Source organism: Macaca fascicularis, chromosome 7, assembly GCF_037993035.2.
Source record: "Macaca fascicularis isolate 582-1 chromosome 7, T2T-MFA8v1.1".
NCBI lineage: Eukaryota > Metazoa > Chordata > Mammalia > Primates > Cercopithecidae > Macaca > Macaca fascicularis.
This window is the reverse complement of record NC_088381.1, coordinates 68,471,020-68,492,851: the sequence shown is the minus strand read 5'-3', so window position 1 is coordinate 68,492,851 and position 21,832 is coordinate 68,471,020. Positions and strand designations below refer to the sequence as shown.

The following is a 21,832-nucleotide window of genomic DNA, read 5'->3' as shown; positions in this document are numbered from 1 at the left end:
CATTACCCTTCTCCACCCCAAGGAGCCACTCCCTGTGGATTGTGGCATCCTGTGTGCACCACCAAGACCCCCACCTCATCTAGCCAGGATATGCAGGAATTACAGGCTACTCAAGAAGGCCTATGAGATACACTCCAGTATGCCAAGAACAGAACAAGGCTGCCCCTCACCAACAGGCTCCAGTTGTCAGGGAGGAATTTTAAGTGGGAAACACTATCTTTCCATAACCTATGCCAATGTACATGCTACCTTGCAGCTGCCTGCTAATCATGCTTAGAAAACTGGCTACTAAAAAAAAATTGAAATACATCCTCAATTCACACATTACACGAGTAAGTTTAAGCTCTCGATGGATGTGGCAGACAGATTTTAAGGTCTTCCCCACCAGTAGCTGCCTCCTGGTGTTCATGCCTTTGTGCAATCCCTCACCTTGGGTATGGGCAAAACCTAAGACTTGCTTTTAACCAACAGGATATGGCAAAGGTGGTATATGATTATATATGATCCTATGATTATGTTTGATTAAGAAGACTCTGTATTGGAAGTCCTAGCTAGAGCAATCAGACAGGAGAAAGAAATAAAGGGTATCCAAATTGGAAAAGAATTCAAATTATCCTTGTTTGCAGATGATATGATCTTATAGTTAAAAAAATCTAAGAACTCCACCAAAAAACTATTAGAACTGATAAACAAATTCAGTAAAGTTGCAGGATACAAAATCCACATAAATATCAGTAGCATTGGCCAGGTGCAGTGGCTGACGCCTGTAATCCCAGCACTTTGGGAGGCCGAGGCAGGCGGATCACAAAATCAAGAGATTGAGACCATCCTGGCCAACATGGCGAAATCCTGTCTCTACTAAAAATACAAAAATTAGCTGGATGTGGTGGTGCACACCTGTAGTCCCAGCTACTCAGGAGGCTGAGGCAGGAGAATCATTTGAACCCGGGAGGTGAAGGTTGCAGTGAGCCAAGATGGTGCCACTGCACTCCAGTGTGGCGACAGAGTGAGAGTCTGTCTCAAAAAAAAAAAAAAAAAAATCAGTAGCATTGGCCAGGCACGGTGGCTCACACCTGTAATCACTTTGGGAGGCTGAGGCAGGCAGAATACCTGAGGTCAGGAGTTCGAGACCAGTCTGACCAACATAGAGAAACCCTTCTCTACTAAAAATACAAAATGAGCTGGGCATGGTGGCACATACCTGTAATCCCAGCTACTTGGGAGTCTGAGGCAGGAGAATTGCTTGAACCCAGGAGACGGAGGTTGCAGTGAGCTGAGATTGCACAACTGCACTCCAGAGCCTGGGCAACGGAGCGAGAACTCCATCTCAAAGGAAAAAAAAAATTAGCCGTTGCCCTCCAGCCTGGGCAACAAGAGCAAAACTCTGTCTCCAAAAAAAAAAAAAAAAAAAAAAAATCAGTAGCATTTACTATTTTTTTTGCAATGAATACCCCAGGCTGGAGTGCAATGACACGATCTTGGCTCACTGCAACCTCCGCCTCCTGGGTTCAAGCAATTCTCCTGCCTCAGCCTCCCGAGTAGCTGGGATTACAGGCACCCGCCACCACAACCAGCTAATTTTTGTGTTTTTAGTAGAGACGGGGTTTCGCCATGTTAGCCAGGCTGGTCTTGAACTCCTGACCTCAGGTGATCCACCAGCCTTGGCCTCCCAAAGTGCTGGGATTACAAGCGTGAGCCACCACGCCTGGCCGTGAATTCATTTTTGACAAAGGTATCAAGAACATACATTAGGGAAAGGAGAGTCTCTTCAATAAATGGTGCTGGGAAAACGGGATATCCATATGCAGAAGAATAAAACCAGACTCCTATCTCTCACCATATGCAAAAATCAAATCATAATGTATTAAAAACTTAAATCTAACACTTCAAACTATGAAACTACTAAAAGAAAACATTAGAGAAATTCTCCAGGACATTGTACTGGGCAAAGATTTCTTGTGTAATACCCCACATGCACAGGCAACCAAAGCAAAAGTAGAAAAATGGGATCACATCAAGTTACAAAGCTTCTGCACACTAAAGGAATCAACAAAGAGACAAGCCACAGAATAGGAGAAAAAAAAATTGCAAACTAAAGGAATCAACAAACAAGCCACAGGAGAAAAAATATTGCAAACTACCCATCTGACAAGGGATTAATAACCAGAATATGTAAGGAGATCAAACAACTCAATAAGAAAAAAAAATTCAACAATCCAATTTAAAAATGAGCAAAAGATCTGAATAGACATTTCTCAAAAGAAGACATACAGATAGCAAACAGGTATATGAAAAGGTGATCAACATCATTGAGCATCAGAGAAATGCAAATCAAAACTACAATGAAAGGCCAGGCATGGTGGCTCATGCCTGTAATCCCAGCACTTTGGGAGGCTGAGGCAGGCAGATCACCTGAGGTCAGGAGTTGAGACCAGCCTGTCCAACATGGCGAAACCCCATCTATACTAAAAGTACAGAAATTAACTGGGCATGGTGGCATACGCCTCTAGTCCCAGCTACTCATGAGGCTGAGGCAGGAGAATCACTTGAACGACAGAGGCAGAGGTTGTTGAGCAGTAAGCCAAGATCGCACCACTGCACACTCCAGCCTGGGTGACAGAGCAAGACTCCGTCTCAAAAAACAAAACAAAACAAACAAAAAAACAATGATATATCATCTCGCCCCAAGTAGGCTTATATCCAAAAGATAGGCAATAACAAATGCTGACAAGAACATGGAGAAAAGGCAACCCTTGTACACTGTTAGTTGGAATGTCTATGGAGAACAGTTTGGAGGTTCCTTAAAACACTAAAAATAGGCTGGGCGTGGTGGCTCACACCTGTAATTCCAGCACTTTGGAGGCCGGCGGATCATGAGGTCAAGAGATGGAGACCATCCTGGCCAACATGGTGAAACCCCATCTCTACTAAAAATACAAAAAATTAGCCGGGATTGGTGGCAGGCACCTGTAATCCCAGTTACTTGGGAGGCTGAAGCAGGAGAATCACTTGAACCCGGGAGGTTGCAGTGAGCTGAGATCACGCCATTGCACTCCAGCCTAGGCAACAGGGCAAGACTCCATCTCAAAAAAAAAAAAAAAAAAAAAAAACTAAAAATATCGCTACCGTATGATCCAGCAATCCCAACGCTATGTATATACCCAAAAGTAAGGAAATCAACATGTTGAAGTGATATCTGCACTCCCACGTTTATTGCAGCACTGTTCACCATAGCCAAGATTTGAAAGCAACTTCAGTGTCCATCAACAGACAAACGGATAAAGAAAATATGGTACATATACACAATGCAAGACTATAAAAAAAAATTTTTTTTTAAAAAGAATGAGATTCTGTCATTTGCAACAACATGGATAGAACTAGAGGTCATTATTTTAAGTGAAATAAGCCAAGCACAGAAAAACAAACTTCACATATTCTCACTTATTTATGGGGGCTAAAAATGAAAAGAACTGAGCTCATGGAGTTGGAGAGTAGAATAATGGTTACCAGAGGCTGAGAAGGGTAGTGGGTGGGGGGAAGTAGGGATGGTTAATGGGTACAAAACTGTAGTTATATAGAATGCTAAGATCTAGTATTTGATAGCACAACAGGGTGACTACAGTCAATAATAATTTATTATACATTTAAAAATAACTAAAAGAGTGTAATTTGATTGTTTATAACACAAAAGATAAATGCTTGAGAGGATGGATACCCCATTCCCTGATGTGATTGTTATGCATTGTATGCCTGTATCAAAATATATCACGTATACCATAAATGTATACACCTACTATGTACCCATAAAAATTAAAAAATAAAAAGAAGACTGTCTTGCTAGCAGACTGACTCTAGAGACTTTCTCCCTTGTGGCTTTGGAGAAATAAGCGTCCGTGTTGGGAGGCCCATATGGCAATGAGCTAAGGACGGCCTCTAGAAGGCAAAGGCAGTCCCCAGCTGACAGCCAGCAAGATGCCAGGGCCACAATCCTACAACTGCAAGGAAGTGGATCCTGGCACCATGTGACTTGGAAGTGGACCTTTCCCCAGTACAGCCTCCAGATAAAAACTCAGCCTTGGCTGACACCTCAATTGTAGCCTTGCATAAGATCCAACTAAGCCATACCTGAATTCTCGACCCATAGACATTGAAAAAATAAATGTATGTTGTTTGAAGCCCCTAAATTTACAGTAATTTATAATGTAGCAGAAAACTAATACAATTGATTTAAAAATGTGAACGTAGAAAAAATTCTGGAGAAAATTCTTTTTTATTTTTGTTTATTTTTGAGATGGATCTTGCTCTGTGGCCCAGGCTGAAGTGCAGTGGTGCCATCTCAGCTCACTGCAACCTCCAGCTCCCAGGTTCAAGCAATTCTTCTGCCTTAGCCTCCCAAGTAGCTGAGATTTCAGTGCACCACCACACCCAGCTAATTTTTTTGTACTTTTAGTAGGGACAGGGTTTCACCATGTTGGTCAGGCTGGTCTTGAATTCATGACCTCAAATGGTCCACCCACCTTGGGCTCCCAAAGTGGGATTGCAGGTGTGAGCCACTGAACCCAGTCTGGCGAAAATTCTAAGTGAAAATTTTAATTGAAATGTGACTGGGAAAAAAAGTATTAAATATGAAAGCATTGAAAAGAAGCAGAAAAGTTTAAAATATTGGACAATAGACAAATGTACAACTTCTGAATGACTATATATAGGAATAAAAAATAAGGAAATATAAAATTAATGGTGGTCTTCTAAGTGGTGGACTTATTAATAAACTATTAACTTTCTGAGTTTTCCAGATGTTCTACGACGAGCATGTATTACCTTTAGAATATTTAAAAAGTTTAAGTTTTTAACAGCAATTCTGCAAAATTTGTCACAATTTTCCATTCACTGTAAAGACAGTCACATGGGAGGGTTGCAGATCCCACTGTGCCCCTGGCAGACCCTCCTGCCACACATCTTACCTGACATATAAAAGCAAACTCACCTGCTAGGCAGTTTCCCCAGGTTCTATATCCATGTGGATGTAATAACCACTTTCACTACCAACCTCCCCTCCCCCGCTGCCTGCTTAAGCCTGCATATTATGCCTTTGTGGTCTCTGGTCTAGAATCCGATTATCTGATGATCAATAGCAGGGCAGAGGCCTCATCTTGGTCATTTCCTTGGCCTCAGCCTGCGCCAGGATCTGGCATGCAGTGGGGCCATGTCCAAATTGAAGAGAATGACTGAGATTACTGTGACCTTTTAGCTGGGCAGATTGCCACCCATGGTCCCAGGATGGGAAGCATCACTACGTTTTGCAATCATGGCCATGTGCGCATCCAAACCACCTCCCTCCTAGTACACCAAGGACTCCCCCTTCTTTACCACTCCCAGAAGAGGCTGGGAAGAAAGGAGAAAGAAAGGACAAAAATCTTTATTGAATCAAATAACCATTCTAAGGGGTTTGCAAAAACTCACTTTCAGGTGAAGGGCACCCTGGAGGTGAGTGTCCATTTGCCTCAACAGCCTACTCTGGGTGCCCTGACAGGGGTCCTTCCTGGGGGAGGTTAAGCTGTATATACCCACAGCTCTCTGTGCCAACCCTGATGACAGCTCTTCCTACTGTGTTTAAAATGTTTATTTTTCTCCTGTTTCTCCTACTTGGCTGTGAGTATCTAGAGACCTGTAAATGTGTCTCACTCATTGTCATATCCCCAGGACGTAGCACATTACCAGGCAAATAGTAGGCCTATATGTTAAATAAATGAACAAATGCACATGTAGCTCACAGTGACAACTTGGAGAAATGCCACGTGGACAGGCCCAAGCTTATGAAAACATGCCGACCTCACCATCCTAGGGTTCAGGACCCTGGCTCAGTGCTGAGCATGTCAGACTCCGACCTACCTGGGTGGCTCCCCACCCAGGCTGCTTCATCTTTTCAAACATTCCTCCCACTTGCTCCTTCCTCCCGCCTGAACAAAGAAAGTACACAAATATTCATTCAATGATTGAACGCTTCTCCATGGTACTCCCTCTCCCTCTAACTTCTCTCTCTCCAATCTGCTGTGCCCACAACACTGATACCCACAGACTCAGTTGCCTCCACATGTAGCTGCTGTCCTTTCTGACTCCTGATTAGAGTCCCAGCACTTGGTGGCCCTACCTACCTCAGCTTGAGCCTCTGGGGCTCACTCTGGCCACCATGGATCAAAGAAGCCACTGAAAAAGACAAGTGCCACCATCCAAAGACTCCCATGCAGAGTGGGCATGGCAGGGAGGCTACAGTCTCCAGGGGATATCCCTGCTATAAATCTGTAGACCCCAGCCACCTACCCAGATGTTTTGCTTCAAGGATTGGCAGAGTCTTTCTATAAAAGGGCCAGAGAATAACTATTCTAGGCTTTGTGGGCAATACAGTCTGTTGCAACTAGTCAACCCTACTGTTGTAGCACAAAAGCAGCCACAGGTAATTCATAAATGAACGAGCAGGGCTGTGTTCCGACAAAACTTTATTTACAAAAACAGGCATAGGCCAGATTCAGCCTATGGGCAGTAGTTTGCCAATCCCTGTCCTGCTTAACTGAGTAGCGGCGTGTGGAAATTGTCATAGTGTTTGATGTCCCTGACACCTTGAAAAGCTCAGCACATTATGCTTTATTTTAGAAGAATCTCCCGGAACCATCTCAGGAGATGCCAGACAGCTAGAAGGCTCTGAATGCCCTGATACTACAACTTAGTTGAGCCTCATCCTTGGCTATGTATCTCTTATAACCTTTCACCTTGGGAATGACAGTGGCCACCAGTACCACAAGTCCAAGCAGAGACTCACTCCCTTATCTTTGGCACAGACTGGCCAAGCATTGTCAGGCTTTGGGATGAAGCACAGACCACATCTGGGATGCATGTTCTCCCATCAGTACCTGCCACTGTTGGGCCCTTCCCTTATTTCAATCAACTGTGGTTCTTCGCAGCCCCAGAGTTCCAAGGTGGCAACTGGAGGTCACAGCCAAAACTAGTTGGCTAGTTTTACTAGCCAACTGGAGGTCACAGCTTCATAGGAGAGTCTCTTCAACAGTGACTACCAGCACTACAAGGTCTTTGAGTCCCCAGAATAGCTGTGGGCACTGGGGTAGCATTGGTTACGTGGGCAGACCAGCCACCTTCCCTGATTCTTCTTTTCCAAAATAGGAGTTAGAGTTCAGCCCTGCCTAGGGAGGGCCAAAAGAATACTGTCTAGGGAGTTTCTGGGAACCAGAGTATTTGGGGGGTCATCTCTCAATCTTTACCTGTTTAGAGTTGGTCAGGTAGAGCTTGGCTGCTAAGTTGATGACCTGCAGCTTGACAATATCCTCCTCTGCTGTGAATGACTTGGCCATTTTTCTTAAGACATCAGGTGCAATCCTGGGGACGTGCTCACAGTACTCTCCGATGAGCCACAGGATGCTGGCTCTGGCCATGGGCACCTGTGGTTGTGGGAGAGGAGTGGGTAAATGTGGGAAAGTGGGTGGGTAGGAATGTGGACTTCCAGGGAAACAGCACTCCTCATCTGTGCTGGCCTATTGTATTATGGGTTCTCTGGAAATGGGAGTTGGGGGTGGTGGGAGAGAGACAGAGAGGTTAAAAGGTAGACATTTCCTGGACAGCATTTCCTCTCTTCCCTAGGGCTTCATTAGCACAGAGCTTTCAAGACCCTAAGTCAATCATGATACAAAAGACTGACTTTCTGGATTCATTGTACCCTCAGTGCTTTATTTCCATGTTACTCTTCTGAATCTTTGGGAATGCCTTGTTTAGATGTTTCAGCTTAGCAGTGCAACAGAAAAATACAAGATTTGTCACTTAACCATGGTTGGCTAGAGCTTTAGAGAGAAAGCAAGAGTAGCAGTAAAGTCCATGGCGCTCGGTGAAGGTCTCCAAAGGGAAGGCAAATCTTGGGTAACAAGGTCAGGGTCACATGGTCCAGTGTCTCTCCTCCTCCCACCTGAAGACCTAAGGTTTGGAAGTTACTTTTGATAAGGCTAGCATGTTTAATTATACAGTGTTGAAATCACGGGGAAGACCTTGAAGTGGGGAGTGAAAATGTGGCTACTCCCTCACCTGGATGTTGTCTGTAAGCTTTGCCAAGTGTTTGATGATCTCTCCATGTTGTGCTGGCTGCATCTGTAGCAATTTCTTAATGACGACCACTGACTCTGCAACCACAAGCTCTACGGAAGAAAAATGAGTGTATGGACCCCAAGACAGTCAGATAGCCATGCTCAGGTGGACAGACACACCTGCAGTGCCCCAGGCCCTTGGTTCTTTCTTTCAACCCCTTCACTTCTCTAGCAGCCCTCAGAGGTGTAGGAACACTTGGGACCTGATCAAGACAGACAGACCAGTGGACACACATCATGTCTAGGCAGACCGGTGGATATCCACTGGCCAGCAGAGTCAGACCTGCAGGCAGGCATCTTCTGATCATCACGATTAGACATTCAGGCAAACACTGACCATCACGGTTGGACAGCAGCTGCACCAGGCCATTGAGGCAGGTGTCACGGACTCGGCCAATGTTAGTTGCACAGCGTCCAATGGCCTGGATTGTGGCTGCCACAAAGTCCTTGTCCATGCTGCGAATATAGGTCTGTGAGATATGACAAAGAAATCCCTCAGTGACTCTGCAGGCTGGAGGGTGACCTTCAAGAAGGCTGTGGCCCTTCATTTTATGGCTCATCATGCCAGTGACTAAGACTTGGGAAAGGGGGCAACACCTCCACCCCCAATCCAGTGATTCCTTCGCCCAAAGCTAGCCAAACGCATTGGAAGGGGAATGTAAGATAATAGCTTCTCCAGCTTTGGGCTCATAAGAGGTTTGACCCACCAGGGCACAAGGATCTGATGGGTACCTCTCCCGGGCCCTTCTGGCTGGGAGCTGGCCTGTACCTGGAATTCCCGTAGGACAGTAGGAATGTTGGTCTCATTGGCCAGGTTGGTCAGCACTTCCAGCTGCAGGGAGGGGTGAAGAGGCAGAGAGGGGTGGCCAGTGGGCTTTCTGTACTTTCCTTCCAAAAACACTTCACAGACCAGAAAACAATCCTCATGACAAACTGGCATCATCCTCAGACTGATGAGGGAATTGACAGGTTACAAAACTTGTCTAAAAATCAAGAGGACCAGTTTGCCTCTTAAATGGATTCCCTACAGAGTATGCTTACAGTATGACCATGTCACCGCCCTACTCCATTGAAAACGTAAAGGTTCCTATTGCTTTCAGGATGGAGACCATTGTATTCACCATGGTCTGTAAGTCCCTGAATGATCTGCTTGCTGTCTACCTCCCATCTCCTATCACTCTCCGCCTTGTCTTCCAGGCCCCAATCCCACTCCATTTCCTAACCCAGGGTCTTCGAAGATGCTGTTTCCTCTGTGTGGAGCAGTTCTTCCCACTTCTGTCCTCATATAATTCATGTTCATCTCTCTGGCTTCAGCTCAAGTCTCATATCCTCCAGAAAACCTTCCCTGGCACCAGACTAGATTAGTTCTCCCTATTTTATGCCCTTATAGCTCTCCACACTTTCTTCCATATTTTGTAAATGGACTTTTACATTTGCCTTGTGATTAGCTGCTTAATGTATCCTCCTCCCTGCATCTGTAAGCTCCACGAAGGCAAGGTCCCTGATTAGTTTGCTCCATCATGTACCCCTAGAACATAGTGGATGTTCACAAGGGTTAGGAGGATTAACTGTTGCTGAAGGAAATCACTCAATAATGAAGCAGCAGAGCAGGAATCAAATGGAGGTATGGGCTCCTGCCACTTTCCTCGTCTATGAACGTTTGCAGGAAAGCGTGAGGGGGCAGGTGTGTGGGGGCCATAACACTGTGGGTGGAGAGAAAAGCATGAACCTTGGAGTCAGCAGAATTGTGTGACCTGGGGCAGTTACCTCCCAGAGTCTATTTTTTTTTCTTTTGAGATGGAGTTTCTCTCATCACCCAGGTTGGACTGCAATGGCGCGATCTCAGCTCACTGCAACCTCTGCCTTCCAAGGTCAAGCAATTCTCCAACCTCAGCCTCCCGAGTAGCTGGGATTACAGGCGTCTGCCACCACGCCTGGCTAATTTTTGTATTTTTAGTAGAGACGAGGTTTTGCCATGTTGGCCAGGCTGGTCTTGAACTCCCGACCTCAGGCAATCTGCCTGCCTAGCCTCCCAAAGTGCAGGGATTAGGCGTGAGCCACTGTGCCCGGCCAGAGTCTATATTTTTAAAAAAGGAATATAATGTACACATCCTGGGATTATTAAGAGGTGGTATCAGGTTACTTCATTCATGAAGAGTAGCAGGTGTGTACCAGGTACTAGGCAAAAAGCAGTTAGTTCCCTTCTCCCCTGACCCTCCTTAGCCCAGCTCCCTGAACAAACAGCTCTCGCTGGGGCAGTCATGGGCTCCTGGGCTCAGCCTTAGAAATAGGCAGGCACCAGGGGGGCCACTGTGAGTTATTTGAGTGGGTACATGGGGTGGGGAGGGCTGGGAGCCACATGCACTTCTGTCCCTCACTCACCTTCAGGATCTTGATCTGGGTGGGGTCGGTGGACCTGATGTAGAAGCTCTTCAGGTAGGGCTCAAACATACCCTGGCACAAGAGAGGCAGCCAGGGAGCTCCACCAAAGCCCCAGGCCTGCCTCGCTGCCCAGAGGCACCCCTCCTATCCTGACCCAGTGCCCAGGATCCTTCCCTCCTCACCACTGCCCTCCACTTCTCAAGTCTTCCCTCGTCCATCTCAGATTTGACCAGCTCTTTCTCCACGGCGCATCCCCTCTCAGCGGCCCCTCAGGATTCAGGCCCTGTTCCCCATCTGTGTTTGGAGCCTCCCCTGCCCCATCCTCTGCACAGCCAGGGTATTCCTCCATCTTCCCTTTCGCCAGCCCCGGTCCCAGTCCCAGCCCCGACAGCGCCTCCGTGCCCGCAGAAGCGGCCCTCGGACAGCGAGGACAGGCTGCGGTAGCAGGCTCACCCGGCGCTTGATGGACATGGTGGCCACGTTCTGGAGCACAACGTACTGCACCTCACTGCGGAGAGGATGGGTCAGAGCACCCCGGGCCCCTCGGCTGGGGCAAGGGGCAGCGGATGAGGGGAAAAGGTGGGGCAAGTCGTTGCGGGGAGAGGACCAGTGCGAAGGGCAAGCCTGCGGTCAGTGTGGAGCGGCTGGGCAGAGGGGGAAGCGGTTGGTGGGCATGAGGGGGCGGAGCCGGGCAGCCCGTGTGGCGGGGCGTGGGACAGGGCTTAAGACGAAGACGGGCCGGGGGCGGGGGCGGGGCCGGGGCCGGGGCCGGGGCCGCAGCGCACCTGTGGCTGCGCAGCAGGCGCACTAGCGCCTTGGCGATGACGCCCACTTCCGCCTTGGGCGCCAGGTGGAAGTAGAGCTGCGCCACCGCCATGACCACCGCGGCGCTGCGGCTCTGCAGCAGGGGTTTGGTGTTGCGCAGCAGCAGCCGGTGGTCGGGATCCATGATATAGGGCTTTCGAGCGGGGAGCGCCGCGGCGGCCGTCTCCTCAGACCCCGCGCCCTTGGCCTCGTCCTCCTCTGAGCCGTAGAAGGCTTTCTCCGCGTTCTCCTCTAGCAGGGATTCCTGGACAGGGAGACCGACGGGCCTGTGGGCGCCTCCCTGGGACACCCTTCCGTCCGCTCTGCCGGGGCGGGGCCCACTCACGTTTTGGGTGGGGCTCAGGAACTGCGTGCGGGCGTAGCGGGTGAGCATGCTGATGATGACCACCTGGCCCCACTCCTCCACGTCGATCAGCAGGTTACAGAGTTTCCGGTAGTTTTTGTGAATCAGGTCGATGCGCTCCGGGCAGACCTCCTCGAAGGCCATCACCACGCTGCCCGCCACCAGCTGCGGAAAGAACAAAGGCGAGGGGGTGAACGCGAAGGGTGGAAGGCCGGCTGTCAGTCACCACCCCTCCCAGAGTGCCCCTATACCGCACCGTGGTCTTGTCAGCCAGAAGCTTCTCAATGACTTCTATCAGCTGATCCTTCTGGTCAGAGTCCAAACTGAGGGAGAAATCAGTAGGGGAATTTGCCACACTCAGCCCCAGCCTTCCCAATATCTGTCCAAGCCATGCTCACCTCAGGCGCCCCAACCTTATTGTTCTCCTCCATCTCTGTCAGTCCCCCAAACTGCCCTCCTCAAACCCTCTGAGAAGCAGCGGGCAAGACTTAGGAAAGGCCAGGGGTCGGTTGGGAACTTAGGAGCCAGCCTCCTGGGGAGCGTGGGACAGGGCTGGGGCATACCTGTAAAGTTTAGGGATGGCGTGGGCAGCTGTTTTCCGCACATAGGGTGACATGTCCGAGGCGGCTTCCTTGATAGCTAGCATCATGATGGGCACTATGATGGGCACACGGATGCTAGAGAGGACACGGAGGGCACTGGCACGAATCAGTTGGTTGGGGTCCTAAAGGCAGAGGTGGAGGCAGAGCTATGAAAGAGCACGAGGTGACCTGATGGAGGGGGACCACACCTTTGGAAGTCACTGTCCCCAGCGACCACCAGTTCTTGCTTCCCTGCCCCCTGACTGAAGCCTGAATGGTGTGCCAGTGCTGGATACCTAGGGGACACTTAATTTTGGCTCTGGTTGCAGAAATCTGACACCTGAACAGGTGTTGCAATGGGTAGCTTCACTTCCAGAAAGATTGAAAAGCGTTCAGAACGCCTAAAGTTGCTGAAACACCTTAAACATTTTCTGTTCCTTGTAAGGGTTTTTTTGGGGGTATCTGTTTTAATGCCTGAGGTGACTGCCCAGCACATGCAGGCTGGTATCCCTTCCGGAGTTCAACCTTACACTCCTTTCTCCCAGAAATCATTGCAAAAGCTGCTGTTCTTCCACAGTGTTTAAAACAGGCCTACACCCTTCCTTTTTTTTTTTTTTTTTTTTTTTGAGATGGAGTCTCACTCTGTGGCCAGGCTGGAGTGCAGTGGCACAATCTCGGCTCACTGCAACCTCCGCCTCCTGGTTTCAAGCGATTCTCCTGCCTCAGCCTCCCGAGTAGCTGGGACTACAGGCATGCACCACCACACCCAGCTAATTTTTTGTATTTTTAGTAGAGATGGGGTTTTGCCATGTTGGCCAGGCTGGTCTCGAACGCCTGGCCACAAGTGATCCGCCCACCTCGGCCTCCCAAAATACTGGGATTACAGACGTGAGCCACCACGCCTGGCCCCAAGCCCTTCCTCTTTATTCCTATTGCACCCTATACAGAATGTATAAAAGCGTTAGTTACACTGTATTGTGATCATGGGGCTTAGGACTTCTTCCCACTATCAGCAGCAGCAGCTATATATTACAGGCATACCTCGGAGATATTGTGGGTTTGATTCTAGACCTCAACAATAAAGCAAATATCACACTAAAATGAGTTACATAAATTTTTTGTTTCCTGGTACATACAAGTTATGCTTATAGTTACAGCTGCTTGGGAAGCTGAGGTGGGAGAATCACTTGAGCCCAGGAAGTTGGAAGCCGAAGTGAGCTATATATGTTCACGCCACTGCACTCCAGACTGAGCAACAGAGTGAGATCGTATCTCAAAAAAAAAAAAAGAAAGAAAGAAAAAGTTACATTTACAATATACTGTAGTCTACTAAGCACGCAATAGCATTATGTCTTAAAAACCAATGTAGGCTGCGTGTGATGGCTTGTGCCTGTAATCCCAACACTTTGGGAGGCTGAGGTAGGAGGATTGCTTAAGCCTAGGAGTTCAAGACCAGCCCGGGCAACATAGGGAGACCCCAGTCTCTACCAAAAAAAAAAAAAATTGAAGTCAATCCTCTTAAACTCTGCCTCTGCTTTATCAACTAGGTTTATGTAATATTCTAAATCCTTTGTTGTCATTTCAACAATGTTCACAGCATCTGCACCAGGAGTAGATTCCATTTTAAGAAAGGACTTTCTGGCCGGGCGCGGTGGCTCAAGCCTGTAATCCCAGCACTTTGGGAGGCCGAGACAGGCGGATCACAAGGTCAGGAGATCGAGACCATCCTGGCGAACACGGTGAAACCCCGTCTCTACTAAAAATACATAAAAAACTAGCCGGGCGAGGTGGCGGGCGCCTGTAGTCCCAGCTACTTGGGAGGCTGAGGCAGGAGAATGGAGTAAACCCGGGAGGCGGAGCTTGCAGTGAGCTGAGATCCGGCCACTGCACTCCAGCCTGGGCTACAGAGCGAGACTCCGTCTCAAAAAAAAAAAAAAAAAAAAAAAAAAAAGGACTTTCTGTGTTCATAAGAAGCAAGTCCTCATCCATTCAAGTTTTATCATGAGATTGCAGCAATTCAGTCACATCTTCAGGCTCCACTTTTAATTCTACTTCTCTTGTTATTTCCATCACATATGTAGTTACTTCCTCCACTGAAGTAGTGAACCCCTCAAAGTCATCCATGGAGTTTAGAATCAACTTCTTCCCAACTCCTGTTCATGTTAATATTTTGACCTCCTCCCATGAATCATGAATGTTCCTAATGGCACCTAGAATGGTGAATCCTTTCCAGGAGGTTTTCAATTTACTTTGTCCAGATCCATGAGAGGAATCACTATCTACAGCAGCTCTAGCTTTATGAGATGTATTTCTTAAATAATAAGACTTGAAAGTCAAAATTACTCATTGATCCATAGGCTGCAGAACTGATCTTGTGTTAGCAGGCATGAAATCATTAATCTCCTTGTACCTCTCCATCAGAGCTCTTGAGTGAACAAATGCATTGTCATAGAGCAGTAATACTATGAAAGGAATATTTAAGCGGTAGGTATCAACAATGGGCTTAAAAAATTCAGTAAACCGTAACTGCAAACAGATATGTTGTCATGGCATTGTTGTTCCATTTATGGAGCACAGGCAGAGGAGATCTGCCACAATTCTTAAGGACTCCAGGATATTCAGAATGGTCAGTGAGCACTGGCCTTAACTTAAAGTCACTAGCTGCATTAGTCCCTAACAAGAGTCAGCCTGTTTTTTAAAGCCAGGTATTGACTTCTCCTCTCTACGTAGGAAAGTGCTAGATGTTGTCTTCTTCCAGTAAGAGGCTATTTCATTTACACTGAGCATCTCTTGTTGAACACAGTCACTTTCATCAGTGATCTTAGCTAGACCTTCTGGACAACTTGCTGCAGCTTCTCCATCAGCACTTTTGCTTCACCTTGCATTTTTTTGTTATGGAGATGGCTTCTGTACTTAAACTTCATGAACCAACCTCCACTAGCTTCCGTCTTTTCATCTGTAGCTTCCTCATCTCTCTTAGCCATCATAGAATTGGAGAGATTTAAGACCTGCATATAAATTAGGCTTTGGCTTAAGGGAATGTGGTAGCTGGTTTGATCTTCTATCCAGGCCACTTAAATTTTCCTATATCAGCAATAAGCCTGTCTTGCTTTCTTTATCATTCATGTGTTTTCTGGAGTAGCACCTCAAACTTCTGGGTTCAAGTGATCCTCCCACCTCAGCCTTCCAAGTAGCTAAGACTACAGGTGCATACCACCACACCAGGCTAATTTTTAACAAATTTTTGTAGAAATGTTCTTGCTCTGTTGCCCAGGATAGTCTTGAACCCCTGGTCTCAAGTGATCCTCCTGCCTCGGCCTTCCAAAGTGCTGGGATTACAGGTGTGAGCCACCACACCCAGCCTGGAGTAGCAATTTTAATGTCCTTCAAGAACTTTTACTTCGCATTCACAACTTGCTAAATGTTTGGAGCAAGAGGCATAGCTTTCAGCCTATCACGGCTTTCAACATGCCTTCCTCAGTAAGCCTAACCATTTCTAGCTTTTGATTTAAAGTGAGAGATGTGTGGTTCTTCCTTTCACTTGAACACTTAAGAGGCCATTGTAGGGTTATTAATTGGTCTAATTTCAATATTGTTGTGTCTCAGGGAATAAAGAGGCCCACGGTGAAGGAGATGGGGGAACAGTCAGAACACACACAACATTTATTGATTAATTTCACTTTCATCTCTGGGCATGGTTTGTGGCACCCCAAAACAATTACAATAGTAACATCAAAGATCACTGATCACCATAACATATAATAATCATTTAAAAGTCTGGAATATTGTGAGAATTACCAGAATGTGACAGAGGCACAATGTGAGGACATACTGTTGGAAAAATGGCACTAATAGACTTGATTGATGTAGGGTTGCCAGAAACCTTCAATTTGTAAAACGTGCAATATCTGCAAAGTGCAATATCTGCAAAGTGCAATAAAATGAGATGTGCCTGTACTATTAATCTTAGAGAATGATGGGAATAGGAACACTAAAGAAGGGTAGCTGTTACCGTGACTTTCTGAAATGGAGAAAGAAAAGATCCTCACAATTGCGGGCAAAATTGATGCTAATTCCTGACAAAATTCTGGAATTGACTTTTAAACAGATGGGTTAGAAGCATTTATTAAAAAGGAAGGAGTCTCTGTTTTCTTAGAGACAAATAGTCACATCAACTGCTAAAACCCATTTTCCTTTTTTGTGTGTGAACATTTTATTTGGGAAATGATTACAGATTCACAGAAAGTTATCAAAAAAAATCTGTTTTCCTTTTGATGGGGTAACTAGGACAGTGGATATTAGTACTTTGTATCTTGATTTCAGTGATATGTTTGTGGAAGTCTCATAGCATTTCCTGCATTGCCATTAGGCCTTTTGTTTCACCTAATAGTCAAGCATTTTTAAGAGCAGAATTCACATCTGTTTTATCTCTGTGTCACCCACAACCCTTTGCACATGAAAGGTGTTATTTATTTATTTATTTATTTATTGCTATTGAATAAGATCCTTCCTAACAAGATAGAAAAATGCCAGCTGTCTGTACAGTCAGGTGGGTCTACAACTTGGTGAAATGTACTTGGAGAAGGTTTATTAACAGATCAATGTCAACCTGGAAACATGCTATGCCTCAGTCTTTTGCCCTGGTCCAAATAGCTTATCAGTATCTTGAAAGAAGACACAAAATCAGGAGGAACATAATTAAGATTCAGAATTACCCTGGCTTGGACCCTGTGCTAAATCAATAAAATGAAATAGAGTAGGGTTTCACAGGGGGTTCAAGGGACCAACTGCACAAAGACAGGATGTAGGGAGACCTAGATTATCTGCTTGCCAGTCAGAGGTTTGATTCCATGAGGGATCTCCTAAGACAGTGAACACAGCCCTAGCCTGGGCAGATAAAAAGAAGGGAGAAGGCTGGATTAAAATGATTGGTTCCAACATGCAGGAGAGACCAAAAGCCAGTGACAACAACAACAAAAAAACAAGTTTTAAAGGAATACATATATAGTATGATGACACCATTTATAAAACATTTTATATTGCTTAACAATATGCAAATTACTAGCTCAGGAATAAATACATATGTATGAATGATAAACAAGAGAAGATACATAGGAGGCTTTGTTTGAGAAATGTGTCATTTCTTATGCTGGATATATGGATATTCATTATATTATTATTTATGCCTTTTGTGAACCTGTAGTAAATTTTATTTTATTTTTTAGATACAGGGTCTCCCTGTGTTGCCCAGGCTGGAGTACAGTGACTATTCACAGGCGCAGTCATAATGCAGTACAGCCTAACATCAATTTTTTTTTCTTTTTTTTTTTGAGATGGAGTCTCATACTGTCACCTGGGCTGGATGGTAGTGGCACGATCTCAGCTCACTGCAACCTCTGCCTCCCAGGTTCAAGCAATTCTCCTGCCTCAGCCTCCTGAGTAGCTAGGATTATGGGCACCCGCCACCATGCCCAGCTAATTTTTTGTATTTTTAGTAGAGATGGGGTTTCACCATGTTGGCCAGGCTGGTCTCAAACTCCTGACCTCATGATTCGCCCACCTTGGCCTCCCAAAGTGCTGGGATTACAGGCATGAGCCACCGCGCCCGGCCTGAAATCAATTTTTTAAAATTATAGTTGTGGAGGTTTCAACAAAATATAATGGTTTAAAAAACACCCCAAATAGTAGTAGTTGTCTTGAGATGGAGCAAGTTGCCCTATGAAGGAGTGAGGTCCCTATCAGAAAAGATACCTGTTAGAGATGTTCTAGAGCAAAGGTTGGCATGCTACAGCCCTTGGATAAAATCTGTCTATTGCCTGTTTTTACATAGATTTATTGGAACATGGCCACACCCACTTGTTAATGGCTGCATTTGCACCATAAGGGCAAAATTGAGTAGTTGCATAGTTGAGACTATATGGCCTACAAAACCTAAAATACTATTTGGCACTTTGCAGAAAGAAATTATCACATTCAGTTGGACTAAATGAGCTCTGATTTTCTAAAAGGGGGAAAGGGGCAGTTGGTAGAGACTATAGGTGAAAATCTGTGCAACGATTTCAGATTCGTTTTTATACTTAACCCTTAACTCAAACCGAAAGATTACTTGCCAATCTAAGATGGATTCCATGGTTTTGACTTATAAAAAGAACCCTAGCACAATGTGTGGCATAGAGACACCCAAGTATTTGCTAAATGAATGAACTGTATATGCAAGTGACCATGCTTTCTACCGTCACCCCAAAGAAGCCGACTGTCAACCCCTCTTGCTGGCCATAGCAGATTGGACAAGGGGTGGGCCCTGAATTTGAGCAGTCAATCCTATCTACCCAGTAACCTACAGAACTTCTGGATATGAAAAGATGAGCTGGACCTCTCACAATCTCTCTCACAGAAATTTGAACTAAAAGTATCCAGGCCAGGAGTAGTGGCTCATGCCTGTAATCCCAGCATTTTGGGAAGCTGAGGCCACTTGAGTCCAGGAGTTCAAGACCAGCCTGGGCAACATGGTAAAACTCTGTCTCTACAAAAACTACAAAAAAATTAGGCGGGCATGGTGGTGCATGCCTGTAGTCGCCGCTACTCGGGAGACAGAGGTGGGAGAATCACCTGAGCTCAGGAAGGTCAAGGCTCCAGTGAGCCATGATTGCACCATTGCGCTCCAGCCTGGGCAACAGAGTGAGAAGCTATCTCACAAATAAATAAATAAAGGTATGCAAAAATAGGGGAGTTAATGGTTGTAATCAGAGCGAAAAATCTGATATGGAGAGAAAGAATGGCTTTGAAATGGCTGTCTTTACCCTCAAGATATCTTAGACTAACCAGAAAAGCCCTCAGGGGAGACTTATGCATGCACCTAACATATGTAAATCCAACTAGAAGCCTTGGGCAAAACGAAACAAACAGTGAGAATGGTGTGGGGGATTCAGGCCACTGCTAAAGGTTGAATTCTACCTGGCTGTGGACCACAATTCACACCTTTACACAAAGAGGGTTGAGGGGTTCTCCATTGCCAGAAACTCTCCACTCTCCAGGGGCTCAAGTGGTTCATACTAGAAGCAGCCATTACCACAGGCTCCTGGGAAGACAGACAGGGGCCCTAGGTACCCACTTCATCTCTTATGCCCTTCTGAACCTGGCTTCCACTCTCTGAGGGTCTGGCTGGCCTTTCCTGACTGTGACCCTCCCAACTTTAGGCAGGTAGAAAGGGCCCGCTCCCATGCTCATGGCCTCTCTCTGGGCCTGTTCCTCTGATAGCGCCAATGAGACCCAGGCCCTGGGAGGAAAACTGAGACCCCTGACCTTTAGGCCACGTTGGAAGGTGGAGATGGATAGCAGGGCCAGGTCTTGCTGCTCCTCAGCGTAGCGTACCAGGTACACGTAGACAAGCTTCTTCACCTTGGGGAGAGCAAATTTCTCAGCAGAAGGCTTCTCAGCAGGGACCTGTGCCCGCCCCCCTACCCCTGGGATGTCATCTCCCCAGGCAGCTGTGGTCCATGTGGACAAATTCTTCCAGCTGGGGAGAGCACCCTAGTGTATCCAGGTCCTTTACCTTGATCCACATCCAGTTCAAGGACATGGATAGAGTGTCTTCTCCTGGCTCAGGGACATTTCTGAGCAGGTTGGGCCTCCAGGGGCTAAATCATTTCCTTCCTCACCCCAAGCTTGAGTTTGTTCCTGGGGGAAGTGGGAACAAGTGATCCTTCACCCGGTAGTGCTCACCTCTATGTTCTTACAGGCCACATTCTTCACCACCGCTGGAAACAGGTCTGAAGCATTCTTTCCTCGGGCAATCATCTGGGTGGTGGGGTCAAGGTAGGGGAAAAGGGACAAATCGGGAGGCACAGCAACTAATTAGAGGGAAGGCAATCATCTGGGTGGTGGGGTCAAGGTAGGGGAAAAGGGACAAATCGGGAGGCACAGCAACTAATTAGAGGGAAGGTCTACAAGGAGCTAAAGAGAGCTGCTCTTGGCCACCCAGGCCCCACCCCAAGGGAGGCCCCTTCCTTCCCCTCTTACCGCCACAATCCTCTTCATGGCCTCCAGCTTTAGAGAATCCTTGTTGGTGTCCAGCATCTCCTTCAGGTCATCATGCCTGGTAGGAGGTACAAGAGGTCAACTGAGGGCACAAGGGTGGGGACGGGGTATTAATCAGGAGGGTCCAGGCACAAAGAAGGAACATGGCCAGGGGAGGCTCAGGCAGGACCTGACCCGAAGAGGGACCACAGAGCCAGGGGGAGCGAGTAAAGTACAGATCAGGGGAAACATGTGGCCAGTTAATATTAGGGGTCCAGGGGAAACATGGCCAGGGGAAACATGTGGCCAGTTAATATTTAGGAAGAACTGTGTCCTTCCTAAAAAGGATATGTTTATGTCTTAACCCCTAGTACCTCAGAATGTAACCTTATTTGGGAACACAGTTGTTGCAGATGTAATTAGTTAAATGCAATCCTACTTTAGTAGAGTGGGTCTCTAATCCCATATGTCTGGTTTCCTATAAGAAAACAGCCATGTGGGCTGGGCGCAGTGGCTCACGCCTGTAATCCCAGCACTTTGGGAAGCTGAGGCAGGAGAATCACTTGAGCCCAGGAGTTCCAGACCAGCCTGGCAACATGGTGAAACAATGTGTCTACAAAAAATAGATTAAATTGAAATTAAAAAAAAAAAGACAGCCACTTAAAGAGACAGACACAGGGAGACTACCAGGTGAAGGCAGAGGATTGGAGAGATGCGTCTACAAGCCAGGGAATGCCAGAGATTGCCAGCAAACAACCAGAAGCTAGAAGGGGCAAGGAAGGATTCCCCTATGTGTTTCAGAGGGAGCACGGTCCTGCTGACACCTTGAGTTCAGACTTTTGGCCTCCAGAGCTGTGAGACAATTCGTTTCTGTTGTTCCAAGCAACCCAATTGTGGTACCTTTTTTTTTTTTTTTTTTCAATTACTAAACTTTTTTTTTTTTTTTAAATACTTTAAGTTCTAGGGTACATGTGCACAACGTGCAGGTTTGTTACATATGTATACATGTGCCATGTTGGTGTGCTGCACCCATTAACTCGTCATTTACATTAGGTATTCCTCCCAGTGCTATCCCTCCCTTCTCCCCACACCCCACGACAGGCCCCAGAGTGTGATGTTCCCCACCCTGTGTCCCAGTGTTCTCATTGTTCGATTCTCACCTATGAGTGAGAACATGTGGTGTTTGGTTTTCTGTCCTTGCAGTAGTTTGCTCAGAATGATGGTTTCCAGCTTCATACATGTCCCTACAAAGGACATGAACTTATCCTTTTTTATGGCTGCATAGTATTCCATGATGTATATGTGCCACATTTTCTTTTTTTTTTTGGTGAGACAGAGTCTCACTCTGTCGCCCAGGCTGGAGCGCAGTGGCACGATCTTGGCCCACTGCAAGCTCCACCTCCCGGGTTCACGCCATTCTCCTGCCTGTCTCCCAAGTAGCTGGGACTACAGTCCGCCACCAACACACCTGGCTAATTTTTTGTATTTTTAGTAGAGACAGGGTTTCACCGTGTTAGCCCAGATGGTCTCGATCTCCTGACCTC

The 21,832-nt window shown here is 46.7% G+C and overlaps 1 protein-coding gene across 5 annotated transcripts in view; it reads right to left on the bottom strand.

The window, feature by feature from the left end:
* AP3B2 (adaptor related protein complex 3 subunit beta 2) overlaps window positions 1–21,832 on the bottom strand; it is a 50,490-nt gene that overhangs the window by 9,698 nt on the left and 18,960 nt on the right. For 4 of the 5 annotated variants that reach the window (XR_012415288.1, XR_012415287.1, XM_005560319.3 and 1 more), the window contains exons 2-14: window positions 20,292–20,367; window positions 19,995–20,069; window positions 19,575–19,670; window positions 12,255–12,415; window positions 11,948–12,014; window positions 11,674–11,856; window positions 11,309–11,592; window positions 10,977–11,031; window positions 10,524–10,595; window positions 8,911–8,973; window positions 8,479–8,611; window positions 8,083–8,192; window positions 7,272–7,448 (exon numbers count right to left, since the gene is read on the bottom strand). Coding sequence is in view for 3 of the 5 variants with exons in the window: in XM_005560319.3 (XP_005560376.1) it covers window positions 7,272–7,448; window positions 8,083–8,192; window positions 8,479–8,611; window positions 8,911–8,973; window positions 10,524–10,595; window positions 10,977–11,031; window positions 11,309–11,592; window positions 11,674–11,856; window positions 11,948–12,014; window positions 12,255–12,415; window positions 19,575–19,670; window positions 19,995–20,069; window positions 20,292–20,367 (1,552 nt within the window). In the remaining 2 variants the exon portion in view is untranslated. Of the gene's footprint in view, window positions 1–7,271; window positions 7,449–8,082; window positions 8,193–8,478; window positions 8,612–8,910; window positions 8,974–10,523; window positions 10,596–10,976; window positions 11,032–11,308; window positions 11,593–11,673; window positions 11,857–11,947; window positions 12,015–12,254; window positions 12,416–19,110; window positions 19,351–19,574; window positions 19,671–19,994; window positions 20,070–20,291; window positions 20,368–21,832 lie in introns of those variants that run through there. The other variant, XM_073996576.1, reaches the window with a different exon arrangement.